The following is a 21983-nucleotide window of genomic DNA, read 5'->3' as shown; positions in this document are numbered from 1 at the left end:
TTGTGGGGATCCTGCAGTGTTGATGAAATAGGTTCAGAACAGTCTCTCTGCACTGACTTATCTCCAAAGGGTCCTTGTCTGCTGTGGGCTCCAACGGGCTTCTGGAGAAACCCTCAGACAGGTCCTGATGTTATTAGAAGGAGATGGAGAAAAATCCAAAAGTGGTTTAAGCCCATTTCTTTCTCTTTTGGCAAGGCTTGGCAAACATGCCTACAGAAAACACCGTTCTTCTGTTTCTGGGCATGAATTTCCTCCCCTTTACCCGTCACCAGGAGCCAGGCAGCTAAGAATAAGTTGTCAGGCAGTTTGGACATTATTGCCTAATTTTGTCCTCCTTGTTGCTGGTAATTTGGACTTGCATTGTTCCATTCTGATGGGAGATGTGTCATATATTTCCTGTTGGCCAGAGGATAGATACTGCTCCATCCCCAACCTTTTGTTCCTGTCAGCATCGTTCAGATTTCAATATTAATGAGATCTTTTGTTCCTTTCTGTCTTTAGCATCTCTGATGAAGAAGTAACATTCTGGAATTGTTTGGGCATCATGCAGAGAGACCTTGGGACTAGCCCGTGTAGATCTGCAGCCGCCGGGCTTCGGGCCCTCAGTTATCAGAGCTGCACTGGGGAGATGGTGTTACTGAGGTCTTGGGCCGACACCGAATTAAATCTCGGAGGCAGAGTTTTGGGCGCACCAGAAAAGAATAGCTTCTTTGCTTTGCCAGGCAAAGGGGGCCACAGCGGGCGATTGCCCTCAAAACTGTGTGTCCTGACCTGGAGGGGGGGTAGTGAGGAGTTTTATAGCAATGGCTCAAAGAGGGCGTGGTCAGCTCGTGGACCTTCTTCTGATTGGTTGGTGGGGAGGTAACCGGGAGTCGGCATCATCAACCTTCTGGTTCCTATTGGTCTGGGGTCTCCGTGCTTGTGGGCAGCCGACAGTTAACTTCTCCCACCTGATGGGGGTTTCAGTATCTGCAAAACGGCTCAAAGATATTGTTCTGTGTATCCCTTGAGGGGGAGCTAGGACCCTGCCCCAAGGCTGCACTCTTGTCTCCTGACTGCTCCTCCCTTGTCTCTGCATCCCATCTCTTCCCTTACTAACAACTGCTTGAACCTGCCCGTTGGAACTCAGGGAAGGTCACGGAGGCTGAATGAAGCCTATTTCCTGTAATGAAGAAATGGGGGACACAGAAAGGCTTTTGTGCCCAGGAGTCCACAGGATCCTGCTCAGTATCAGGTCTGTGACTGTGTTTCGAGTATCAGGCAGGGTCAACTACGGCCAGTGTTCCTCTGTCTCCTGGCACATTTATCCTCGATGTTTTGGGGCTTCGTTCACAATTTAAACTCCTTCCGTGAGCTTTGATGGTGGGCAGAATGTATCAGCTTCGTATTCAAATTCATTGAGTTTCCTAAAGAAACTCAAATCATTTCAAGACACTTTATTTTTAAAAAAATTTTTAATTTATACAATTTTTAAAGGTTACTTTCCATTTACAGTTTTCACAAAATATTGGCTATATTCTCCATGTATGAGAATATGTATGTTGTACATACAGCCTTGAACTTATACTCAGTAGTTTGTACCTCACACTCCCCCACCCCTATATTGCCCCTCCCCCTCAGTTAAATAAACTTTAGAAGTTAACTGTCTAAGAAAAGTGATGCACAGGGCCTTTAATTATTGTTGCCAAAATACAGGTCACCCAGTTGCTAAGTGCCAGGGCTGGGGTTTGACCCCAGGAAGCTTGGCTCTCGGCCCCTGCTTTACAGAGAGCATCCCAGTTTCACAGGGAACTTAGCCCTGTGAATTTAGGGTGCTTATTTCAGGGGCAGGCTTCTTTCCCCCCTACTTTGGGATTATCCGTACACTGACTTATTTTATACATATCCTAAGATTAAGATTACTTTCCAAAGATAAAAACGTAGCCCTCTTTTCTCTGAAACATTTCAGATGTCTAGAGGGACATTCAGTGATGTTAGGAACTGGTGAACGTAAGAAGAAATCCCACAAAGAGCTAGAACTGACTTCTTCAGCCAAGACTCACTCGTATAGCAGAGACTCAGTGAGCGTTGTTGAGAGAAGTCTTCAGAGAATCTCACCCATTTTCCCCGGAATATGCAGGAGTCTTCCATGAGCAATTCATTCATGCTTTATTGATATATATCGCTACGCTGAGATGGACTTTGAGAAAGTAATGCTGCCTTTAGCAGCAGGTGGAAATACAGATTCTGTCTCAGTCAAAAACAACGGGATAAGATTTTTCTGGGACTGGATGGACTGGATTACGTAGCCACCTATTAAACAAATGGGCTCATATCTCTTCTAATTCATTTTCAAGAGGGACGGGCTTCCAGCAGGCAATGATCGTTTATATTCAATGTATATACTCAGTATATTCCTTCTAAACTACTCTTGGATTATTGCCTGGAGACATTTCAGGTTTAAATGCAAAGAGACAGTCTCAGATTACAAAGCACTGCTTTCCGCTCCTATTCCCCCCTGCAGCTTGCCTCACCCTTCTTAAAGGGCCCCTCTGCAAATGTTTCAGATCATTTTGACCACTTCTGAAGCTCAGTTTAACAGGCTCTTTTTTAAAATGAAAGGCCTCAGCCCGAAGCTATTGCCCTAATATAGTCTTTTTTTTTTTTTTTTTGCGGTACGCGGGCCTCTCACTGTTGTGGTCTCTCCCGTTGCGGAGCACAGGCTCCAGACGCGCAGGCTCAGCGGCCATGGCTCACGGGCCCAGCTCCTCCGCGGCACGTGGGATCTTCCCGGACCGGGGCACGAACCCGTGTCCCCTGCATCGGCAGGCGGACTCCCAACCGTTGTGCCACCAGGGAAGCCCTATAGTCATCTTTTAATGCTCTGGACAACAAAGCAGTTTCCGTCATCAAGGGTTTCAGTCGTGTCACTCCCCAGGGAATACTTTCAGAGAGATGAATTTATCCACGACTTCCTGACATCCTTTGTGTCTGACACTTAATAAATATTTGGGTTACACTCTGACTTCTTTTCCTGTGAGCAGAGTTTGTAGGGAGAGCAGTCGGTGGCCGTATGCTGAGACTGTCTGTGTGTCTGAAGCCCACTCATAAGGACGGTAGATTTCCATGTGCCTTTCTTGACAGCCCCTTTGAGTGAAAGACTGTTACTGAGGATCTTGAAGGATTTTCCAGTTCTGTTACCAGTGCTTGCACCGTGGCCTGGGTTGGGACAGAAGGGACTTTGGTCAAGGATATTGGGCCAAAGCATTTTGGTTTCATAAATAGGATATAAATAATATAGAAAAAACAAACTTGTGATAGGACCCCACTTCCTGGCATGTGCCAATCCAGACATCACTAATCAATCCTAGCACTCCTTCCTTCGACAGCCCAGATTCCTTCTCCAGCAGAGGTCCCTTGAGCAGCAGCTAAGAAGTGATTTGCATTGGCAAGTGAGACGAACATATTTCCTATTGCTGGTAAAGTCTGTGGGGAACTAGCAAAAGTTTTGTTAAGCATTGAAGAGCGTTATGCTAATGAGGCCGTGATGTGGACCTCAAAGTTGGATATATTGGAGGGAGAAAAAACCCAAAACAACATTTCTGTGCCATTGCTCTGCATCCTATCATCCATATCAGGATGTCCTTAGGCCAAAGGTCATAAAATGATAGGCCTTGAGGCAAATCCAGACCCCAAGACATGCCCCCAGACAGAGCAAAGTACTTTAAAAATGTATATACTTCGATGCCAACATTCCAACATCAGTAGATTTCACCAGAGCTCTGGAATTCCGTTTCTCTCGCGAAGTCCAGAGGTCTCTGAACACAGCCCATATGGCAGCTGTGGGCTCAGGGCAGTGGCAGCGGTGGGCTCAGGGCAGTGGCAGCTGTGGGCTCAGGGCAGTGGCAGCGGTGGGCTCAAGGTAGTAGCTGCTGTCCCCTTTGGGCAGGGTTTGGGGTGCTCCCTCAAGTTTTTCACCATCCCCAAGTTCCCTGACCTTCACAGCAGACCCACCTTCCCCATTTATGTCACCTCCCTGGGCCAGGAGGGATTTGATTGTTTTGTTTTGTTTTGTTTTATTGTAATTTTAATTTAATTTTATTTTTTTTAAACATGTTTATTGGAGTATAATTGCTTTACAATGGTGTGTTAGTTTCTGCTTTATAACAAAGTGAATCAGCTATACATATATCCCCATATCCCCTCCGTCTTGCGTCTCCCTCCCACCCTCCCTATCACACCCATCTAGGTGGTCACAAAGCACCGAGCTGATCTCCCTGTGCTATGTGGCTGCTTCCCACTAGCTAGCTATCTAGCCATCTATTTTACGTTTGGTAGTGTATATATGTCCATGCCCCTCTCTCACTTTGTCACTGCTTACCCTTCCCCCTCCTCATATGTTGAGTCAATCCCTGGAAGTTCCACCATCCCTAGCCAATTGTGCTGAAAAAAATCTGGGTGAGTTATACGGGTAAACTGAAATCTATTACAAATATATTAGATAAGTTAGTTGTATTAAGTGAGATGGATGAGACCAATGTATTAGATGCAATTATTTTAATTCATTGCTAACATAGGTAGAGGTTTTCACAAGGCAGAGTCACTTAGTGTAAGAACAGCTGTAATTTCACCACGGGGGCTACTTCTCAAGCTGTTCAGACTGGAATTTTTATATCCCGGATTTTAATTAGCCCACATCACACTGGCAAGGACTCCAAGTTGATCAAGGGGGTGAATTCCAGGGACTTCTGTGCTGCTGGGGCATTGCTGCGCTTCCCTCCTTCCTCTGTGACTGGCTCAGCCTGGCTGGGCTATGATTCGCTGGTCTCTCTGGAAATCTCCGAGAGTGTGAGAAGCCCAGGCTTCTCTTGGCAGGGCTGAGCCAGTCTCGTCTCTGCCAGATCTTAGCTTGCGCCTTTCAACCCCCCTCTTTTCTACATTCTGATTTTGGAGAAATTGGTGAGGTCATCGTTGGCATTTTTCTTTTTCCCTTCCCCTGGAGCCTCAGAGATAAAAAACTCTCAGCTGCGGGGTTTTTTTTTATACCTTGAGGTCTCAGTTCACAGCATTCTTTGATAGAAAAGTTTCTTTTCTTAGGGAAATTTTCAGAAGTACTTTCAAGATAAGTTTGGAAAACACAAACCCTGCAGACCCCTCTTTCCCCTGAGAAAGTGCTCCTCCTGCCACAATGCCTTTTTTTAATGTGACTAATTGATGCGCAAACCCCCGAACACCTAAGCTTGTGACTCCAGCACCTGTGCCAATGGAGCCTCGTTCCCAGCACTTCTCTCCACCAGGTTCAGTGTCTGCAGTCAGAGCTGGTGCAGGAGGCTGGGCAGCGCGATATGCTGGGCTCTCACCAGATGAACAGCTCTTAATCCCTCCGGGGCCACCGTTTGATGACTAGGAAGTGCTTGGATCTTTTCCTAAATTCAAAAGCGTTCGTGGTGCTTTGAAAATCTCCCAATGTTGAGGGGTAAAAAGCTAAAGTGAACACGTTTCCCAGGTAAGCGTATGCTAAACTTTACAACAGACCATAATCTTGGGCCTCATTGGCTGGCGTGGTTTTGATAGGGGGCATGATTTTGGAAGCACTTGTCTATCAGGGTAGAATCGCACCTTGCTGAATGTGATTTGATTGGGGATTTATCATGGAGGTGACCCAACAAGCAGAATGCAGGAATTGACTGGTGATGCTTGGCTGATGAGCGGGGAGATGAGGCTGGATGGGAGCGGGTGTCCGTGGGTCTGTTGTGGAGGGCTGTCCTGAACATCTCGGACGAAGGTGAGTTGAAGTCTGGTGGGCTGGAGGCAGCCAGTGATGCCCGACCATCTTGTAAACACCGTACAAACCTTACTGTTCTACCAGTCACTGTTTTTTTTTGTTTTTGTTTCTGTTTTTTTGCGGCACGCGGGCCTCTCACTGTTGTGGCCTCTCCCGTTGCGGAGCACAGGCTCCGGACGCGCAGGCTCAGCGGCCATGTCTCACGGGCCCAGCCGCTCCACAGCATGTGGGATCTTCCCGGACCGGGGCACGAACCCGTGTCCCCTGCATCGGCAGGCGGACTCTCAACCACTGCGCCACCAGGGAAGCCCCCAGTCACTGTTTTTGACAGTATTTTGCACAGGAGTCTGTCTCTTCCACAAAGACCTCCTCGAGGGCAGAGACACTTGGGTTTGCTTTATGTCCTCAAAGCCCTGCCGGGAACCCAGCATGTATCACCACTGAGTGTTAACCTCAGACTAGCTGTGACCTCTCTGTGCCTTTGAGATGGATCCTCGTCCTCTGTGGGCTGTGCAAGAGTTGCATTCTCTGAGGTCTTTTTAGCACCAAGACTTTAAGATTCTCTAAGGAAGGCATGTGTTTTGGATGAGCTAGGAAGGGAAGAAGCACAGTGGTCTCCATTCTGCCCACGCTGGCCCCGAGATCTGCCTTTGCTGGGAGGCCTGGACGATCAGTCAGTTCCGGGCTGGGTGCTGGCACACTGCTTCGGAGCGAGGAAGAGATAACATCCCAGCCGTGGTCCAGCTAGGGAGGTGAGACCGATCTGCATGAAGAAAGAATTGGTAAGAATAAAGGAGCCTGAGAGCAAAGCCTCGCGATCAGGACTTGACGGTGAATTAAGGAATCTCCTTAGAGTGGAGCTTTCAGTGTAGTGATGGGCCTGATGGATGCGGGAGGCGGGAGGGGCTCACGAGACCTTCCCGTTCCTGGTCGTACGATCCTGGGCAGAGCACTTCCTCTCTCATTGATTCTGCGTAGTTCCCGTATGTCTACGAGGTACCAGGCCTTGTGCCACGAGCCTGAGCTGCAGAAAATCAAATAAGGCAAACATGCTTGTCCTTAAAGGCTTGCCTTATCATCTGGGAGGGGCAGAGAAGTAAGCATTACTATATTAAATCATAGTCTGTGAAGGTACAAAGGTGGATAGAAGGTTCCTCGAGCCAAGATCCAGGGACTTACCTCCTAGAAATCTTCATGAAAATCGTTTGACTTCGCATATCCGTTTTTTTACGATAGTCTATAGACTGTGTAAGCAGCACGCACCATTGTCAGTAGACCCAATCACTGCCACTTGATTTCGGTTCTCATGTTTGGATTTGTGTCCATGGTTGTATGAGGGGCCCAAAGGACTTGGAGCTGTATCACATGAATAGTTTAACTCTTGGGAATTCAACTATATGCATTTGGCCCAAAATAACGCGGTGTCCTTACATTTACATGCATACATATACACATATATGGGTAGAAACTGTGCATCTTTTAATCTGGTTATCTCTGTTCCTCTGCCTGGTAAAGTATTCGTCAGTGTATATTGGCACAACTGGTGGGGGGCGCTTGAGCACAATGGCAAGCGTCTCCCCATCTTCCAGATGTGTGATGCCTTCTTCTGGTGGCCAAGCAAGTGAGTGGTGATGGTGTCAATGACCTCTTGCTTTCAGGAAGACATTAAAGACTGAACTGAGGCCTCCAAGAAACCCTTGACTAATGAAATGTTAGAAGAACTGGAAGATACTTTTACAGAAGGTGTAGGTGATAATGGAAGTGGTATGTTTACTTATCGAAGGGAAGGGGTAGACAGTTATGACTCAGAGAGGGAGATGCCTCTGACCAGCGAAAGCATAGTCTGGGGACCCACTGGGGACAGGAGAGCTGTTATGTCCTAGAGCTTCTTATTGTATAAATCTTATTGTATAAATTTTAATGAGGGAACTTAGTCACCAGGAGCACATAGCTGCTAGAGTCAAGCAGGCCTCTTTTTTTTTTTTTTTGGCGGTACGCGGGCCTCCCACTGCCATGGCCTCTCCCGTTGCGGGGACGCGCAGGCTCAGCAGCCATGGCCCACGGGCCCAGCCGCTCCGCGGAACGCAGGATCCTCCCGGACCGGGGCACGAACCCGCGTCCCCTGCATCGGCAGGTGGACTCTCAACCACTGTGCCACCAGGGAAGCCCAGGCAGGCCTCTTTTTAATAAAGCAGCTTAAATTTAACTCAAACTGGTTACTTTAGATACGACGGAGTCCCCCTAGTGCCCTAAATGGCAGTTTTTATTATACTTCTGCCTAAAGACTGAGACTTTTGCCCCATAGGGGAGACAGAGGATATGGAACTGTGTAGAGTTTCCGCAGTGGCTGCTGTCCCCCTCCTGAGCCAGCTGTCCTGGGGATGCTGCTAGCTCTTCCCTTGAGGGCCCAATGGGATTCGTACAGCAAGCCCGGGGGTTACAAGCTCCGTTGTTTACAGGCTCTAAAGCTTCACACTCACACCAGCCCCTTTGGGGCCTTTAGCAAGTCAGTACAGTTTTTCCCTTGGATTCTTTTTTTTCTAGCTTATATGACATCCAGCAGGGTCCACCCTGGGGAAGCAAATGCTCGATTTCTCTTCCTCCCTGTGGGCATGTGTCTGTCTCCAGATTCCAGGTTAGTTTGTAGCCCTGCATCAGCAGTTCTCTGATGGGTTTAAGAAAAGCTTTTAATCTGCAGTTTGGTAAGGGCAAGAGAAGTGCTCTTGTCAGCCATCTACCTCTCTGAACTGAAACTAGAACTTGGCTGACTTGATTTTGTCTGTGATTTTTATCAAGCAGAGGATAAGCCAGGCCCCTCATTTTAAGAATACTTTAAGTGGAAACTAAGAATGAACTGAATATAGAGAAGGGATCAGCGGTTACTGCAGCAGCTGTTTGACCAATAGAAAAGGACAGTGTTGGGTCAGAGTACACCGCTTGGGACACTGGCCCTCCGTTACTGGCTAGGTGACCTAACTGAGCATTAATCTCCTCATCTGTAAAATGGGTAAAGGATAACTTTCCCACAATGCTCCAGTGCAGGATTTTTTTCAGATTAAGGGCCAGTTTTTATGGGATCTCACCAGCATTTTGTAAAAAGTGAAGGAATAGAATGGATTGGAATGGAATGGCACAGAGTGGAGTGGAGTGGAATAGAATGGGATGGGATAAAACAGAAGAGAAAATTCAGAGTGACTTGCAAGTAATGAGGTTAAGTATTTTTTCATGAAACTTTGGCTTTTGCCTTTATGTATTGGTCCTAATGTAAGATGTATTTTCTAATGTGGGCTGTGCTTCAAACACTATTTGAGACACATTGTCATAGACTGTGTCAGTTAGTTACACCTGCATAACAAACAGCCCCAGTATCTTAGTCACATGCCACCACGAGCTTTTTTTTATTGCTCACAGGTCTTCAGATCAGCTGGGGTTCACCTCATCAAGGTTGCAGACACCAAGAGGGCAAACCCAATCCTTTAATTATGGGTTTTTTTTTAACTTTTTATTTTATGTTGGAGTAGAGTTGATTAACAATGTTGTGTTAGGTTCAGGTGTACGGCAGAGTGATTCAGTTATACATATACATGTATCTATTCTTTTTCAAATTCTTTTCCCATTTAAGTTGTTACATAACATTGAGCAGAGTTCCCTGTTTTCAGTATTTTATGGAGAATTTTTTGTTAAAATTCTGCTGGGCAAAAGGAGTCATTTGCCCAAACCCAACGTTGTTGAGATAAAGCATATTTTACCTCTGGTGGGGGGAACCACAAATTCACAAGGCAGAGGGTGAGGGTGCAGTGTTGGGTATGGCACTGAAATGTACCACATGACACAATCGAGAATGTCAGGTGGAGGGGGAAATTCCCTGGCGGTCCAGTGGTTAGGACTCTGTGGTCTCACTGCTGAGGGCCCAGGTTCAATGCCTGGTCAGGGAACTAAAATCCCACAAGCCATGTGGTATGGCCAAAAAAAAAAAGAGAGAGAGAGAGAGAGACTGTCAAGTGGGATAAATTGTAAAATGCTGTATGTGTCAGGTTTCGTCTTTAAAGGTGTACCCCTCCTTCCTCCTTCCCATCTGTCCCCCTGCCGTGGGCTGAAGAGAAAGGTCATACATATGTAAGAGAATTCCTCACTTATCTTCACCTTTGGGTCCCGAAAATGTTCCTTGATGTCTCTTTCTTTTTTTTTTGCCGTACGCGGGCCTCTCACTGCTGTGGCCTCTCCCGTTGCGGAGCACAGGCTCTGGATGCGCAGGCTCAGCGGCCATGGCTCACGGGCCCAGCCGCTCCGCGGCACGTGGGATCTTCCCGGACCGGGGCACGAACCCGCGTCCCCTGCATCGGCAGGCGGACTCTCAGCCACTGCGCCACCAGGGAAGCCCAATGTCTCCTTATTTCTGAGAAAGACTTCCCTCTGTTTTGCTGCCAGTATGCAGTCTATTAATTTGCATGTCTGTATATGTTGATTTTTTCCTGTTTCCAATTTTTGTAACTAGACTGAAAAATCTCTGTAGACACGACTTGTTCTCTTCTGTACTTTACCTTCTTGTTACACAACAGGTATTTGGTCAGGGGTGTTGGAAGACAGTATTATATCAGTGACTTACATTTAGTGACCACTCAGGAAATGGTGTTTTGTTGTTTTTTTTAAGCTGTGGTTTTCTTTTTTTTTTTGAAGATGGGGGGGGTAGGAGTTTATTAATTTATTAATTTATTTTGGCTGTGTTGCGTCTTCGTTTCTGTGCGAGGGCTTTCTCTAGTTGTGGCAACAGGGGGCCGCTCTTCATCGCGGTGCGCGGGCCTCTCACTATCGCGGCCTCTACTTGTTGCGGAGCACAGGCTCCAGACGCGCAGGCTCAGTAGTTGTGAGCCTCACGGGCCTAGTTTCTCCGCGGCATGTGGGATCCTCCCAGACCAGGGCTCAAACCCGTGTCCCCTGCATTAGCAGGCAGATTCTCAACCACTGCGCCACCAGGGAAGCCCGAGAAATGGTGATTTTCTTTGATTGTTTTTTGCTTGAAGCTGCAGGTGACAGGCAACTCACTTCTTCTCTCATCTCAGTCTCCGAACTCAGAGTGGGTATTTGGTGAGTTTGGCATTAGTACGGGGCCATTGGGTTATATAATGCACGCTGGAAAGTCTTGTGTCGACTTAGCATGGAAGAGCTGGACCGAAGATGAGCACCCAGAAAACACTGGCTGTCTGTTAAGTGATTTTTGTGGTTCATCTTATTTAACACTTAGGGCAGGAATTATCATCCCTTGTCTCATTTCTCTGTGTCCCGTGCTGGAAAGCGTCCTTGCAAAAGCTTTCCGTATCACACTCCCCCACTTCCCATTCTGTCATGAACCCACACCATCAGAGGTTTTCCTCTTCTCCGCTGAAGTCCCCTTGTCAGGGTCTCCAGGGTTCACGGCCAATTCCAACGGTTAGCTTTGAGTCCACAACTGACTCGACTTCCTCTCAGTGTTTCATATCAATCCCACCCTGTCTTCGGAGAATCTTCACCACTTACCTCTGAGATACCATCCTCTCTCTGGCCTTTCTTTCTTTTTGTTTTTAGTTTTTAAAAATGTTTTGGCCGTTCCGCGCGGCATGTGGGATCTTAGTTCCACGAGCGGGGATCGAACCTGAGCAGGGATCGAACCCGAGCAGGGATCGAACCCGAGTTCCCTGCAGTGGAAGCACGGGGTCTTAACCACTGGATCGCCAGGGAAGTCTCCCTGGCTTTTCCTTTTTAACAAATTGGCCCCATGTTGTCAGGTCCTTATATCCATGAGCTCTAAGGGTTAGCAGGTTCAGGGCTGAAATGTGAGCTATGATTCAATCTCCTGGCTTTAAATACTGCGTTTGCTGGCATAATCCAAGTTTATTTCTTCAGCTTGAGCCCTTCTCCATGGACTCTGCACTTGTGCTTCCAACTTCTTACCTCACGTCTTCATTCAGATGTCTGATAAACATTTCACATTTAGTATTTTTGAAATGGAACTCCGGATTCTTTCTCTCTTCCCCACATCTGCCTTCCTGCAGGCCTCCCTTATCACAGGGATGGCAATGCCGTTTTTCTGGTTGCTCGGGCCAGAAACCTAGCAGTCGTCTGTGGCTTCTCCTTCTCTCACACCCAACAGCCACTCCAGCAGCAGCTCCTGCCAGGGCTGCCTTCAAAGGCATCCTGACCCTGACCACATCTCATTCCCTGCATCACACCACCCTGATGGGAACCTCTTTCACGTCTCTGTCGCATGGGCTCCCCTTCTGCCACTCCTGCTAGAGGTATTGTGTTATATCGTCCAATCATGCTACTTCCTTGTGCGCAAACCCCACAGCTTCTCATTATATGTACACAGTGGAGTACAATCCAGCCCCCCTGGCTACTTTTGTGCTCCCTTGCCCTCCTTTTTGGTCCTCGAATATGGCAAGAACACACCTGTCTCAGGGCCTTTGCACTTCCTGATCTTCTGCATGTGCTCATGACTCACTCCCTCACTTCATTCAGGCCTCTAATCAAATGTGATCTCTCCAGGGAGGCCTTCCCTGCCCATTCTAACTGAAACCATTATCACTGCTTTCTTACCTTGCTTGATTTTCCTTTTAAGCCCATCTCGCTACCTGACATTACATTTATATCTAGGTGTGTGTTGAGTTTGTCCGTCTCCCCCATTCCACAGTCAGACTATTGTTCATCACTCTATCCCCAGCACCTAGGACAGTTCCTGGGTCTTAATTGACATTAAATCAATATTTATTGAAGGAATGAATGATTTATTCTTATTTTACAGATGAGGGATCTGTGGCAGAGAAAAGCTATGTCAGAATACACTGGGACCCTGAGCTTGCTCTCTCCATCCTCCAATGATAAGATGGGAGGGAGTCCAAGCTGGAAACTTCGGGTACCCATGGGTTCACGGATGCAGGATCTGAGCCCGGAGATGGAGAGTGACTTATTCAGGCATGATGAGGGGACGAGTTTGGACAAGGACCCAGGTTACTGGACCTCAGGCTGAGGCACCGAGCTGCTGCTTCCAGTTCCTTCTGCCTGGTCTCGAGTACTAGCTGTCAAGCTGGCCTCTAATTAATTGATGCTTACTGATACCTCAGGGGTGGCCTGGGGCCAGGGGCAGAGGGGGCAGTGGACCAGAAAGGGGCACAAGGGATGTTTCGGGAGGATGGGAGTGTTCTGTTCCCGAGCATGACAGTGGTTTCACAGCGTATGCACCGTCAGTCTCATCCAACTGTACCCTCCAAACGGATACGGTGCATTGAACAGAAATTACACCTTGATGAGTTTCATTTAAAAAATCCCAACGTATGTATTTAGGTCTTGCCTTTCCCAATCAGGTCTTCCTTCTGTGGGCTGTACGGAGGGGGTAACGCACAGTTTGAGGACCCCCTGTCCCCCCGATTCAGAGGACCTGAGTGCGAATCCCTGCCCTGCCTCTCACCAGCTGTGATCTCTGCTCAAGCTGTCTCTCCCGGGCCTCATTTTCCCCATCTATGACATAGGGACAAGACACTTAACGAATGGGATATCTGGAGGACTTAACGGCTGTCATTCTATGTAAAGTTTTAAAAACAATGCGTGATGCATAGCGACCACCCAGTACATGATAGCTATTATTTTTGCTCTTTGTACTTCTTGGGGATATAAAAGCTTAAGGTAAAATGAATATTTTTTGAGTACCCACTGCTCCTCAGACAAAATGTACTTGCTAAACTTGGTAATAAACACAAAATGTTTGATTTGATAATTGAATTGAAAGGTGTTTTTTCTTTACATAGTTTCTTTTTGCCTATCTTAATATGTAATTCAGCATTTATCGTGAATTTGTGAGAAACATACTCTTTGATTATATAGCTTCCCCCCCCATTCCTCAAATCTTTTTATTCTTCATTAATACACAAACACACGTAACATATATTTATAAAATGAGTATTAACGCGTCCATATAATTCTAAAATTTTTTAATTTTATTGAAGTAGAGTTGATTTAAGATGTTGCGTTCGTTTCAGGTGTACAGCAAAGTGATTCAGTTATATAAGTGTGTCCATATAATATTATATCATGATTATTTTTCCTTTCTCTTAAATTTCATTTAAATTTATTCTAGGATTCATAGTGTTTCATTTGTATGCACTGCTATTTATTGAACCAGGCATTGTTTCATTTTTATTTTCGTTACGAACATTGCAGAAGGCTCCCTTCACTTAATTCAGCTTAAACAAACACCATTTACCCTTCTTTAACTTCTCTTGCCAAGTTGCCTAGGAGAGAGACTGCTCCCGTTGCCGTGATGATGTAGCTTTTTTCTTTCTAACACATTTCTCAGGACGGGAAGGGGTTAATTAAGAGGGAAGCCTTGTACAGCAGGGGCAGCTCCTATGGTGCAGACACAGGTGCCTCAGCCGTCTGGCGGACGCAGAGGGAGGGCACTGAGGCACAGACTCAATACTTGCTTCTTTCCTAAATAGAAAATGAAGCGAATGCTGTATCTCACAAGATCCCCAAAGGAAACATATTCACATCGGGAGACCACCGTTTGCCTCTGTTACTCTAAAGCACTGAAACTGTGAAAGTGTAATTTGACAGTAAAACAACGAACCTCCAAAGGCAGCCTTCCTAAAATGACATTGACAGGCCATCTGGTACATGCTCACAGATTAACCTGGCACGAACGTCATTTTCAATCTCCACGTACCTGTCCTCAGCCCTTCTTATATTAGGATTCACGGCATTTGCTGTTCCAGCTTCCTCTGGGGGCTCAGAGAGCCCTGAAGGTATCTTTTGGTCGAGTGGTGGGAACCTGACCCTAATCTTTACCTCGCAGTGTCTAGCTGTCTCTTCCAAAAACACACACGCCCTCACCGTGTGACATGACACAGGTCAGGTCTCTCAGTTCCTAGCCAGAAGGCCAAATCCGCCACGGGGAATCCAAATTTCTCATCTCACTGACCTCAGACTTCCTTAGGATTTGGACTAGGTTTCTTCTACCAGCCTATCTCCTCTCATGATATCCAGAGCATAACACTGCCTAAGCTACCTTCTCCCACTTCTAACCCAGACACAGGCTACTCCTGGGGCACAAGAATGAATGGGACCCAGAGGAAACCAGTGTCACATTCACATTGAACACCTATGTATTGAACACTTTATGTGGGCCATCCCCGCGCTAGAAGTGGAGACACAGGAGATAAGAGGAGATAGGTCCGTGGTCTCAAGCAGATCACTTCCAGGTGGAGAACAGAGATAGGAAACAAGTAAACAACCAGGAGCATGCAGAGAGTGGTAAATATTGAAAAGTAAATCATAAAATATAACACGGGTAGAGCAATCCAGTGTAACTAACATAGTGTAAGCCATATGACTTAAGCAATATTAATAGTATAATATACTGTCAGTAACACAGAAATAGTGTAAATGTAGTTTACATAGTAGCACACACAGCAAATTAGATAGAGGAGAGTAGTAGAGTGGCCAGGTGAGGGGCGTGCAACTTTACATTAGAAATGACTCAAGCAATCCCTTCTGAGAAGTGACATTTGAGCTGAGTTCTTACATCATTTAGGCCACTTTCGGTGGCAAGTAACAAAATACCATGGACCCAAATGGCTTTGACAACAACAGAAAGAAAAGCACACGATAAGAAGTTGAAAAGTCAGGTGGTTCCAGGTGGGCTGGTCCGGTGGTCCATCCAGGTGGTCACTGAGGCTGTGTGGTTCCTTCCGTCTCTCTCTCCTTCCATGCTCGCCATGTCAGCCTGGTCCTTGGCCAGCCCTCCAAGGCTCTGAGATCACCATTGCAGCTCCTGTTGTCACCTCCCATGTGGCAGTATCCAGTGGGAGAAGGAGGGACCACTTTCTGGGCATCTCGGAGCCAGGAGGCCCTTCCCAGAATCCCCAGCAGGCTCCTCACGCCTCCTTGGCCAGAACTGTGTCACATGCCTTTCCCTAAGCCAGTCGCTGGCCAGGAGCATCTGGCTGGACAGAAAGGAGGAAGATGTGCGTGTGTGTATGTGATGGGGCAGCGGTGCTGGTGTGTGATTGAGTGGCCCGTAGACAGCCAGTTATGTCTGCCTCAGACCTGAATGACAGGCAGGTCTCAGTTACAGGAAGATTGCGCTAAGGCCTCCGGAGGGGGATAAGCTCAGGAGAGCCACGGGAGAGAAGACCCATGGGGGACTGGTGGGGAATCTGTGCAGGGTGGGCAGGGAGGGAAGCGCAAAGGGAGCCTGGAGAAGGAGGTAGTACCAGGTCCTTAGGTCTTGTAAGCTGTGATCAGGAGTTTGGACTTTGCCCCGTGTACCATGGGAAGTCTCTGGCGGGGACTGACGCGAACAGGCAGGGGGTATAGCACTGGGCCAGGCGTCAGCAGTCCTGGGGGCTGGCGGGCATCATTACACATGCAGGTGAAGCCCTGGGAAGTGATGTTCCCTTTCTCTACACTGGATTCGGTCCAGGTAAAATGAAAGCTTGATGCCCGCCCCACAGAGTTATTTGTGGGGCTTAAGGCTTTGAGAGGGGCAGGCAGTGAGGTGCCACACCATAAGAGATACCTACTGCAGTTAATTTTCATTATTTGCAGTAGCTACGTCTTAATAAAGTCACTGCAAACACTGAATTAGCAAATACTAAACCATTCCTTCGAGAGGAAGTACACACATGCACACATACATACATCTCATATAGATCATAATAATCCTGAAAATTCAGGACAGTTGAGGTCTGTACTGTAGAAGGTAGGATGGGGAAAGTTCTAGCAATAGGAGATGCCCACCGGAGCCAGGGGAGGCTGAGGGCGGAAGCCCCTGCTGCATCCGCTGTAGAGTTCCTGTCAGTAAGGAACCTTGTTCTCTTGAGATAGGTCTGCATGTAGACACTGAGCGCAGGGATCTTTAGGGGTCTTATCGAATGTCTGCCGGGGCAGTGCTCTGGAGGGAAGGCAGGGGTTTCTGTAGAATGGGTCTTCCACCCCTTTTTAAGTACTTAAGGAAGGGCAGTCGGGCTCAGCCCTGGGTCCCCATCGCAGGAATTGAAAATAAGAACATGGCGCTCCATTCCATTTTCTGCTCTAATAGAAAATCTTGTTCTGATTGCTCTCTTTACAATCCTGGGCACAATAATGCAGATTTACATCCCTCGAACATGCCCTAGAAGACAGCTGATTTGCTCGTCTCATGGTTTTTCTTCTCCCTTTTAAAAAGCAAAGCAGACAAAGAGAGGGGACGGGCGAAGTAGATTCTTTTAAGCTTCGAAAAGTGATTGAATTGGCTTTTTTTTTTTTTTTTTTTTTGCGGTACGCGGGCCTCTCACTGTTGTGGCCTCTCCCGTTGCAGAGCGCAGGCTCCGGACGCGCAGGCTCAACGGCCATGGCTCACGGGCCCAGCCGCTCCGCGGCATGTGGGATCTTCCCGGACCGGGGCACGAACCCGCGCCCCCTGCATTGGCAGGCGGACTCTCAACCACTGCGCCACCAGGGAAGCCCCTGAATTGTCTTTTTTCAACTCCCACTGGAATTTCAAGGGGAGAAACACATTAGCTGCCACTTTCCACTGCCATCTGCGGGCAGATTTGCTGCTCAGGGTAGTAGAACCTGGAGGGCAAGGGGCTGTGGAAGGCTAAGTTCTGACGGGATGGGAAGCGGCTCCCCAGATGAACCCAGCCTGATGCAGTTTCCCTCCAGCACGGCTGCTCATTGCTTTGTGGCCCAGGGTTATCAGGTCAGTGTCACTGTGATTTCTGCCCGTCGTCCCATTAGTGGCCTTGGTTAATTATGCTTAAAGATTCCTAAAGACGTCGGTGCCATTGTGAGGTGGCAATGCCAGGGACCTGTGTCTGCGAGGCTGATGCGGGAAGGGGTTTAAGCATCTCGTTAGTTATCTTCTCCTCAGTCTTTGATTTCACTCTACAGTGAACCAGGCTCATCTTTTCCTTCTCGTGGGAGAAAATTCACATTCACGCCCTTTTTTGGGGGGAGGAGGGAGGAGATGATCATTTGTCCCGAACAGCATGGAGGTTTGTTCTTTGAGTTTCGACCTCGGCACTGCTGACATCGCTCTGAGCCGTTCACCTGTTCACATGGAGGGGGCAGTTGGATGTGTGCACCTGGGGCTTGGAAGGGAGGCCTGGGCTGCAGGTACTGCAGTCTTCGTTTGTGGCTTGCAAAACGGGCTGCCTGGTGGCATTCCAGGTGAACTGGGGAGTCCTGACAGCAGCCCAGCACCACACGGTACCCCTCAAAGTAGTGTGTGACCTCCAGCCAGTGACGTCGCATTGCCGGCCTCAGGTTCTTCATCTGTAAAATGAGATTGTGGACCCCGGGCAGTTTTGTGGTTCTGTGCTGAACTGAGTGTTGGTTTTGTGTCGTCCGCACATAACGTGACCTTTGCTCCCTCCCCCCGCCCCACCCAGATACATACGTAAAAGACATTCATTCTCCTGGTGGTCCAGGAGAGAAAGTCATCAACGTTTTCCTTGCTTATCCAGAGGACGTGAAGTGAAATGGGGGCTTACGTTGTCTAACAGCCAACCCGCGAATGCATGCACTCTCGAGGGTTCCTCCACGTGCTGGGTCAGAAGTCCGTAACAAAATGCTGCATCCTCACCTCCATCCTGCAAAATTATAGTGTAATGGGGCAAAAATAATTACGTCCACATTTCTAGCGCATTCCATGGGTATTTTCCTGCAAGGATTTTAATCTAGTACAAAGCTCTCTTGGTTTTTCGGGGGGGGAAAAAATCCCCTTTATGGCTCGACTCAAGTGTTGTTTTAGAAACATGTAGATACCTTTTCAAGCATCTCCAGATACGGTGCAAGAGTGAAATGTGTTGCAAGTGGGGTTCGATTAGCGGTGGTTTGAGTACATAAAGGAGGTGAGGTAAAGGGAAAAACACACACACAAAAGGCAACAAAGGTTATGGAACTCCATTAAATTATGTTTATGATTTTACTTGTCAGTGGTTCGTAATACAAAATGGTTTTCCTGGAGTCTGTTTCTCAGCGTTTGTCCCTAATTAGTGCCTACAAATTACCTTCTGTTCAAGTCATGTTCTCCTGGTTGTCTTGGGTCTCATAAATCAGAGCTGTTGCAGTTCATGAACTTTCATTGTCAGGTTTTGCACGGGCTTTTTCCTGCTGATGCATCTGGAGATTCTGTCCCCTCCCCCAAGGTCTCCAACGGCTGCGACTCGATTTTTGTGAATGGGAAGGAGATGAAGAGCAAAGTGGACACGATCGTGAACTTCACCCACCAGCACTTCACCTCCCAGTTAGAGGTCACCGTCTGGACGCCCAGACTCCCCCTGCAGGTCGACATCTCGGATACGGAGCTGAGCCAGATCAAAGGGTGGAGGATCCCAGTGGCTTCCAACCGAAGGTGAGGAACCAAGGGGTTGGGGGAATGAAGTTCATCGAGGACTGTGGTTCTCAGGTTCCTGGGGCTCCGATCTGAGGCAAACGTCCTCAGGGACCCAGGCCCTAGGGAAGCTGCATCCACAGTGGGTAATAGTGGGATCGGAGTCCAGATGGATCTGACTTGGGTACTTACTTTGACAGGAGGCGATTATAATAGGGATAATAATCATCTCTACCTCATAGAATAGTTGCTAGGATTCAGTAAAACGATGCAACTCATAAGAAGCACCTAGCACAAGGCCTGGCATTTAAGGGAAGAGCTCTTATGCTACTTTTTTTTGGGGGGGGGTACGCGGGCCTCTCACTGCTGTGGCCTCTCCCATTGCGGAGCACAGGCTCTGGACGCGCAGGCTCAGCGGCCATGGCTCACGGGCCCAGCCGTTCCGCGGCATGTGGGATCTTCCCGGACCGGGGCACGAACCCGCGTCCCCTGCATCGGCAGGCGGACTCTCAACCACTGCGCCACCAGGGAAGCCCCAGGGCATATTTAGTTTTAAAGGAAGCTGCCAGACTATTTTCCAGAGAGGCTGCTCCATTTTTCATTCCCACCAGCAGTGTGTTAAGTCATCCAGTGACACACACATCCACATCCTTACCAGTGATTCAAAAGGTTACCTGCAGTGTGGTACCATTCATGATGATATAGGAAAGAGAAAGATTAGTGGTTGCCATGAGTTAAAGATGGTGTAGAAGTGTAAGGCAGTACACAGGACACCCCTGTGGTGACGGACCAGTTCTGTATCTCGGTTATGGTGATGGTTACGTGAATCTACATGTGATAAAAATCACATAGAACTACATCTACACAGACACAAATGGGTATTCATTAACCTGTCGAAATCTGAATAAGCTCTGTGGTTTGTACCAACGTCAATTTGCTGGTCTGGGTATTGTACCACAGGTATGCAAGACGTTAAATCTGGGGGGCTGGGTAAACAGTGTACAGGACCTCCCTGTATGATCTTTTAAACTTGCAATGAATTTGAAATGACCTCGAAATTTAAAGTTTTTTTTTTAACACAACAGAATGCAATTGTTTTATTACTATGGTATTTCTAAAACTTCATTTATTCACTCACCACTTTTATGAGACTGCAACTTTTGAGTACCACCTAGAATACACTTACTACTGTTCTTTTTTCAGTTTTATGTTTATTTAAGAGAAACTCCACATCACTATCAAAAAATAGCCAACTAGTAAAAATGAATGCAAAGAAAATAAAATATTGTTATTAAATTCTGAGTAGATACAGTTTTTTGTCTGAATTTGTCTTTATGAGCTGGGAGAGACTAGCAGGTATCAGAGAGCCCTTAAAGATCGCCTGGCACCAAACAGAGACGTTCCCTGGGATATAATCAGAATGATAGAAAAATAAAATGGAAATAACCTTTCTGTATGTCAGTCAGTGTGTTTACTGCCACCCAAAATCATCTCACTTAACAGCAAGGATACTTACCCCTCACTTTGGGAAACTCAAATTGCTAGGTGCTGGTGAAATTTTTTTCCTGTAACTAATAATCTAAACTCAAATTAATTTTTCCATTTTAAAGAGTGTTGAGGGAAAAAAAATCTCATTTCTTTTACCAGTCAAGTCTGAATTAAGCTCAGTCTAAGCAATCTCCCCCCGGTATGATAACTTACTTTATATACATCACTAATAGAAGATGGTAGAACCTGTGAAAGCTAGTTTTACTTTTCTAACCTTGAGGGTTAACCTTTCAGGGAGGTGGAATGACGTGTTGTTAAGAAAGTGGGTTTCAGAAGTGACATGGTGCTCGTCCCAAACCGCTAATAACGAGCTCTCTGGGCCTCACATTAACTGCTCTGATCCTTGGTTTCTTCATGTAGAAACAGGAGTGTGCTTCAGGGCTGTTGTGAAGAGAAATGAAGTCCGTTATAAAAAGGGAGAAAAGGGGACTTCTCTGGTGGTCCAGTGGTTAGGGCTCCACGCTTTCACTGCCGAGGGCCCGGGTTCGATCCCTGCTTGGGGAACTGAGGTCCCACAAGCCGTGCGGTGCAGCCAAAAAAATTTTTTTTTAATTTTTAGAAAAAGGGAGAGGACACCAGTAGAGGGACAGCGGCCAGGCTTGGACTCCGCATCGAGGTGACCGGTTGTGTGGCTGTGACCCAGTTGCCCCTTCTCTCTGTGCCTCGGTTTCCTCACCGGCGAGATCAGCTCCTAGAACACCCTGTTCCTCGGGGCCTGTGCAGATGACGTGGGTCACCTGTGTGTGGCTGGCAGGTGGCACATGGCCCATTTACGTCAGCTCTTTACAGGAGCACGCAGGGCAGGACCCGGCACACGCTAGGTCTAACCCAGCGCGTATAAGTCTCTGCCCCTTTCTCCCCTGACCCAAGACCCATCCACCGAGGGCCACAGACCAGTCAGCAGCCATCAAACCAGGTCCTTTCGTAAAGGACACGGGATAGGTGTATCTCAAGGAGAAGGTTCTAGAATGGCCGAGCCAGAGAGGGTTTCTCAGGGCAGGTGTGGGTAGGCGAGTAGGGGGACAGGAGGAAGGGGGAGAAGCCAGGACGCAGGTGCCAGACGTGGTTCAGTAGTTTCAACACCTCTGCGGGTCGGTGACCACTCAGATCAGGGCGGATGGGAGGTAGAAGGCTCTACCCTGATCACCTTTAGGGCCCGGAGCTCAGAGGAAGCCGCTTCTGTAGAGATGGAAGGGTCTGATCCGGGGAAGGGGCTGGATGTCCCCCAGGTGATGGTTCACGAGGGCCGCCCTCAGGTGTCATCACACCTGGCCTGCATCTCCTCAAGCACACCTGCAGGGGGGCAAGGGGGGGGGGGGCCTC

At 47.8% G+C, this 21983-nt stretch overlaps 1 protein-coding gene across 1 annotated transcript in view; it reads left to right on the top strand.

The window, feature by feature from the left end:
* Positions 1 to 21983, top strand: part of LOC112408725 (transmembrane protein 132B) — a 220400-nt gene that overhangs the window by 192871 nt on the left and 5546 nt on the right. Inside the window, exon 6 of the mRNA XM_024758465.1 lies at positions 18928 to 19133. Within this exon, the coding sequence (XP_024614233.1) occupies positions 18928 to 19133 (206 nt within the window). The remainder of the gene's footprint in view (positions 1 to 18927; positions 19134 to 21983) is intronic.

The sequence above is a fragment of the Neophocaena asiaeorientalis genome, unplaced genomic scaffold (genome assembly GCF_003031525.2).
Source record: "Neophocaena asiaeorientalis asiaeorientalis breed wild unplaced genomic scaffold, Neophocaena_asiaeorientalis_V1.1 scaffold77, whole genome shotgun sequence".
Taxonomy (NCBI): domain Eukaryota; kingdom Metazoa; phylum Chordata; class Mammalia; order Artiodactyla; family Phocoenidae; genus Neophocaena; species Neophocaena asiaeorientalis.
The sequence above is the reverse complement of the archived record's forward strand: the minus strand, read 5'-3'. Positions and strand labels throughout refer to the sequence as shown.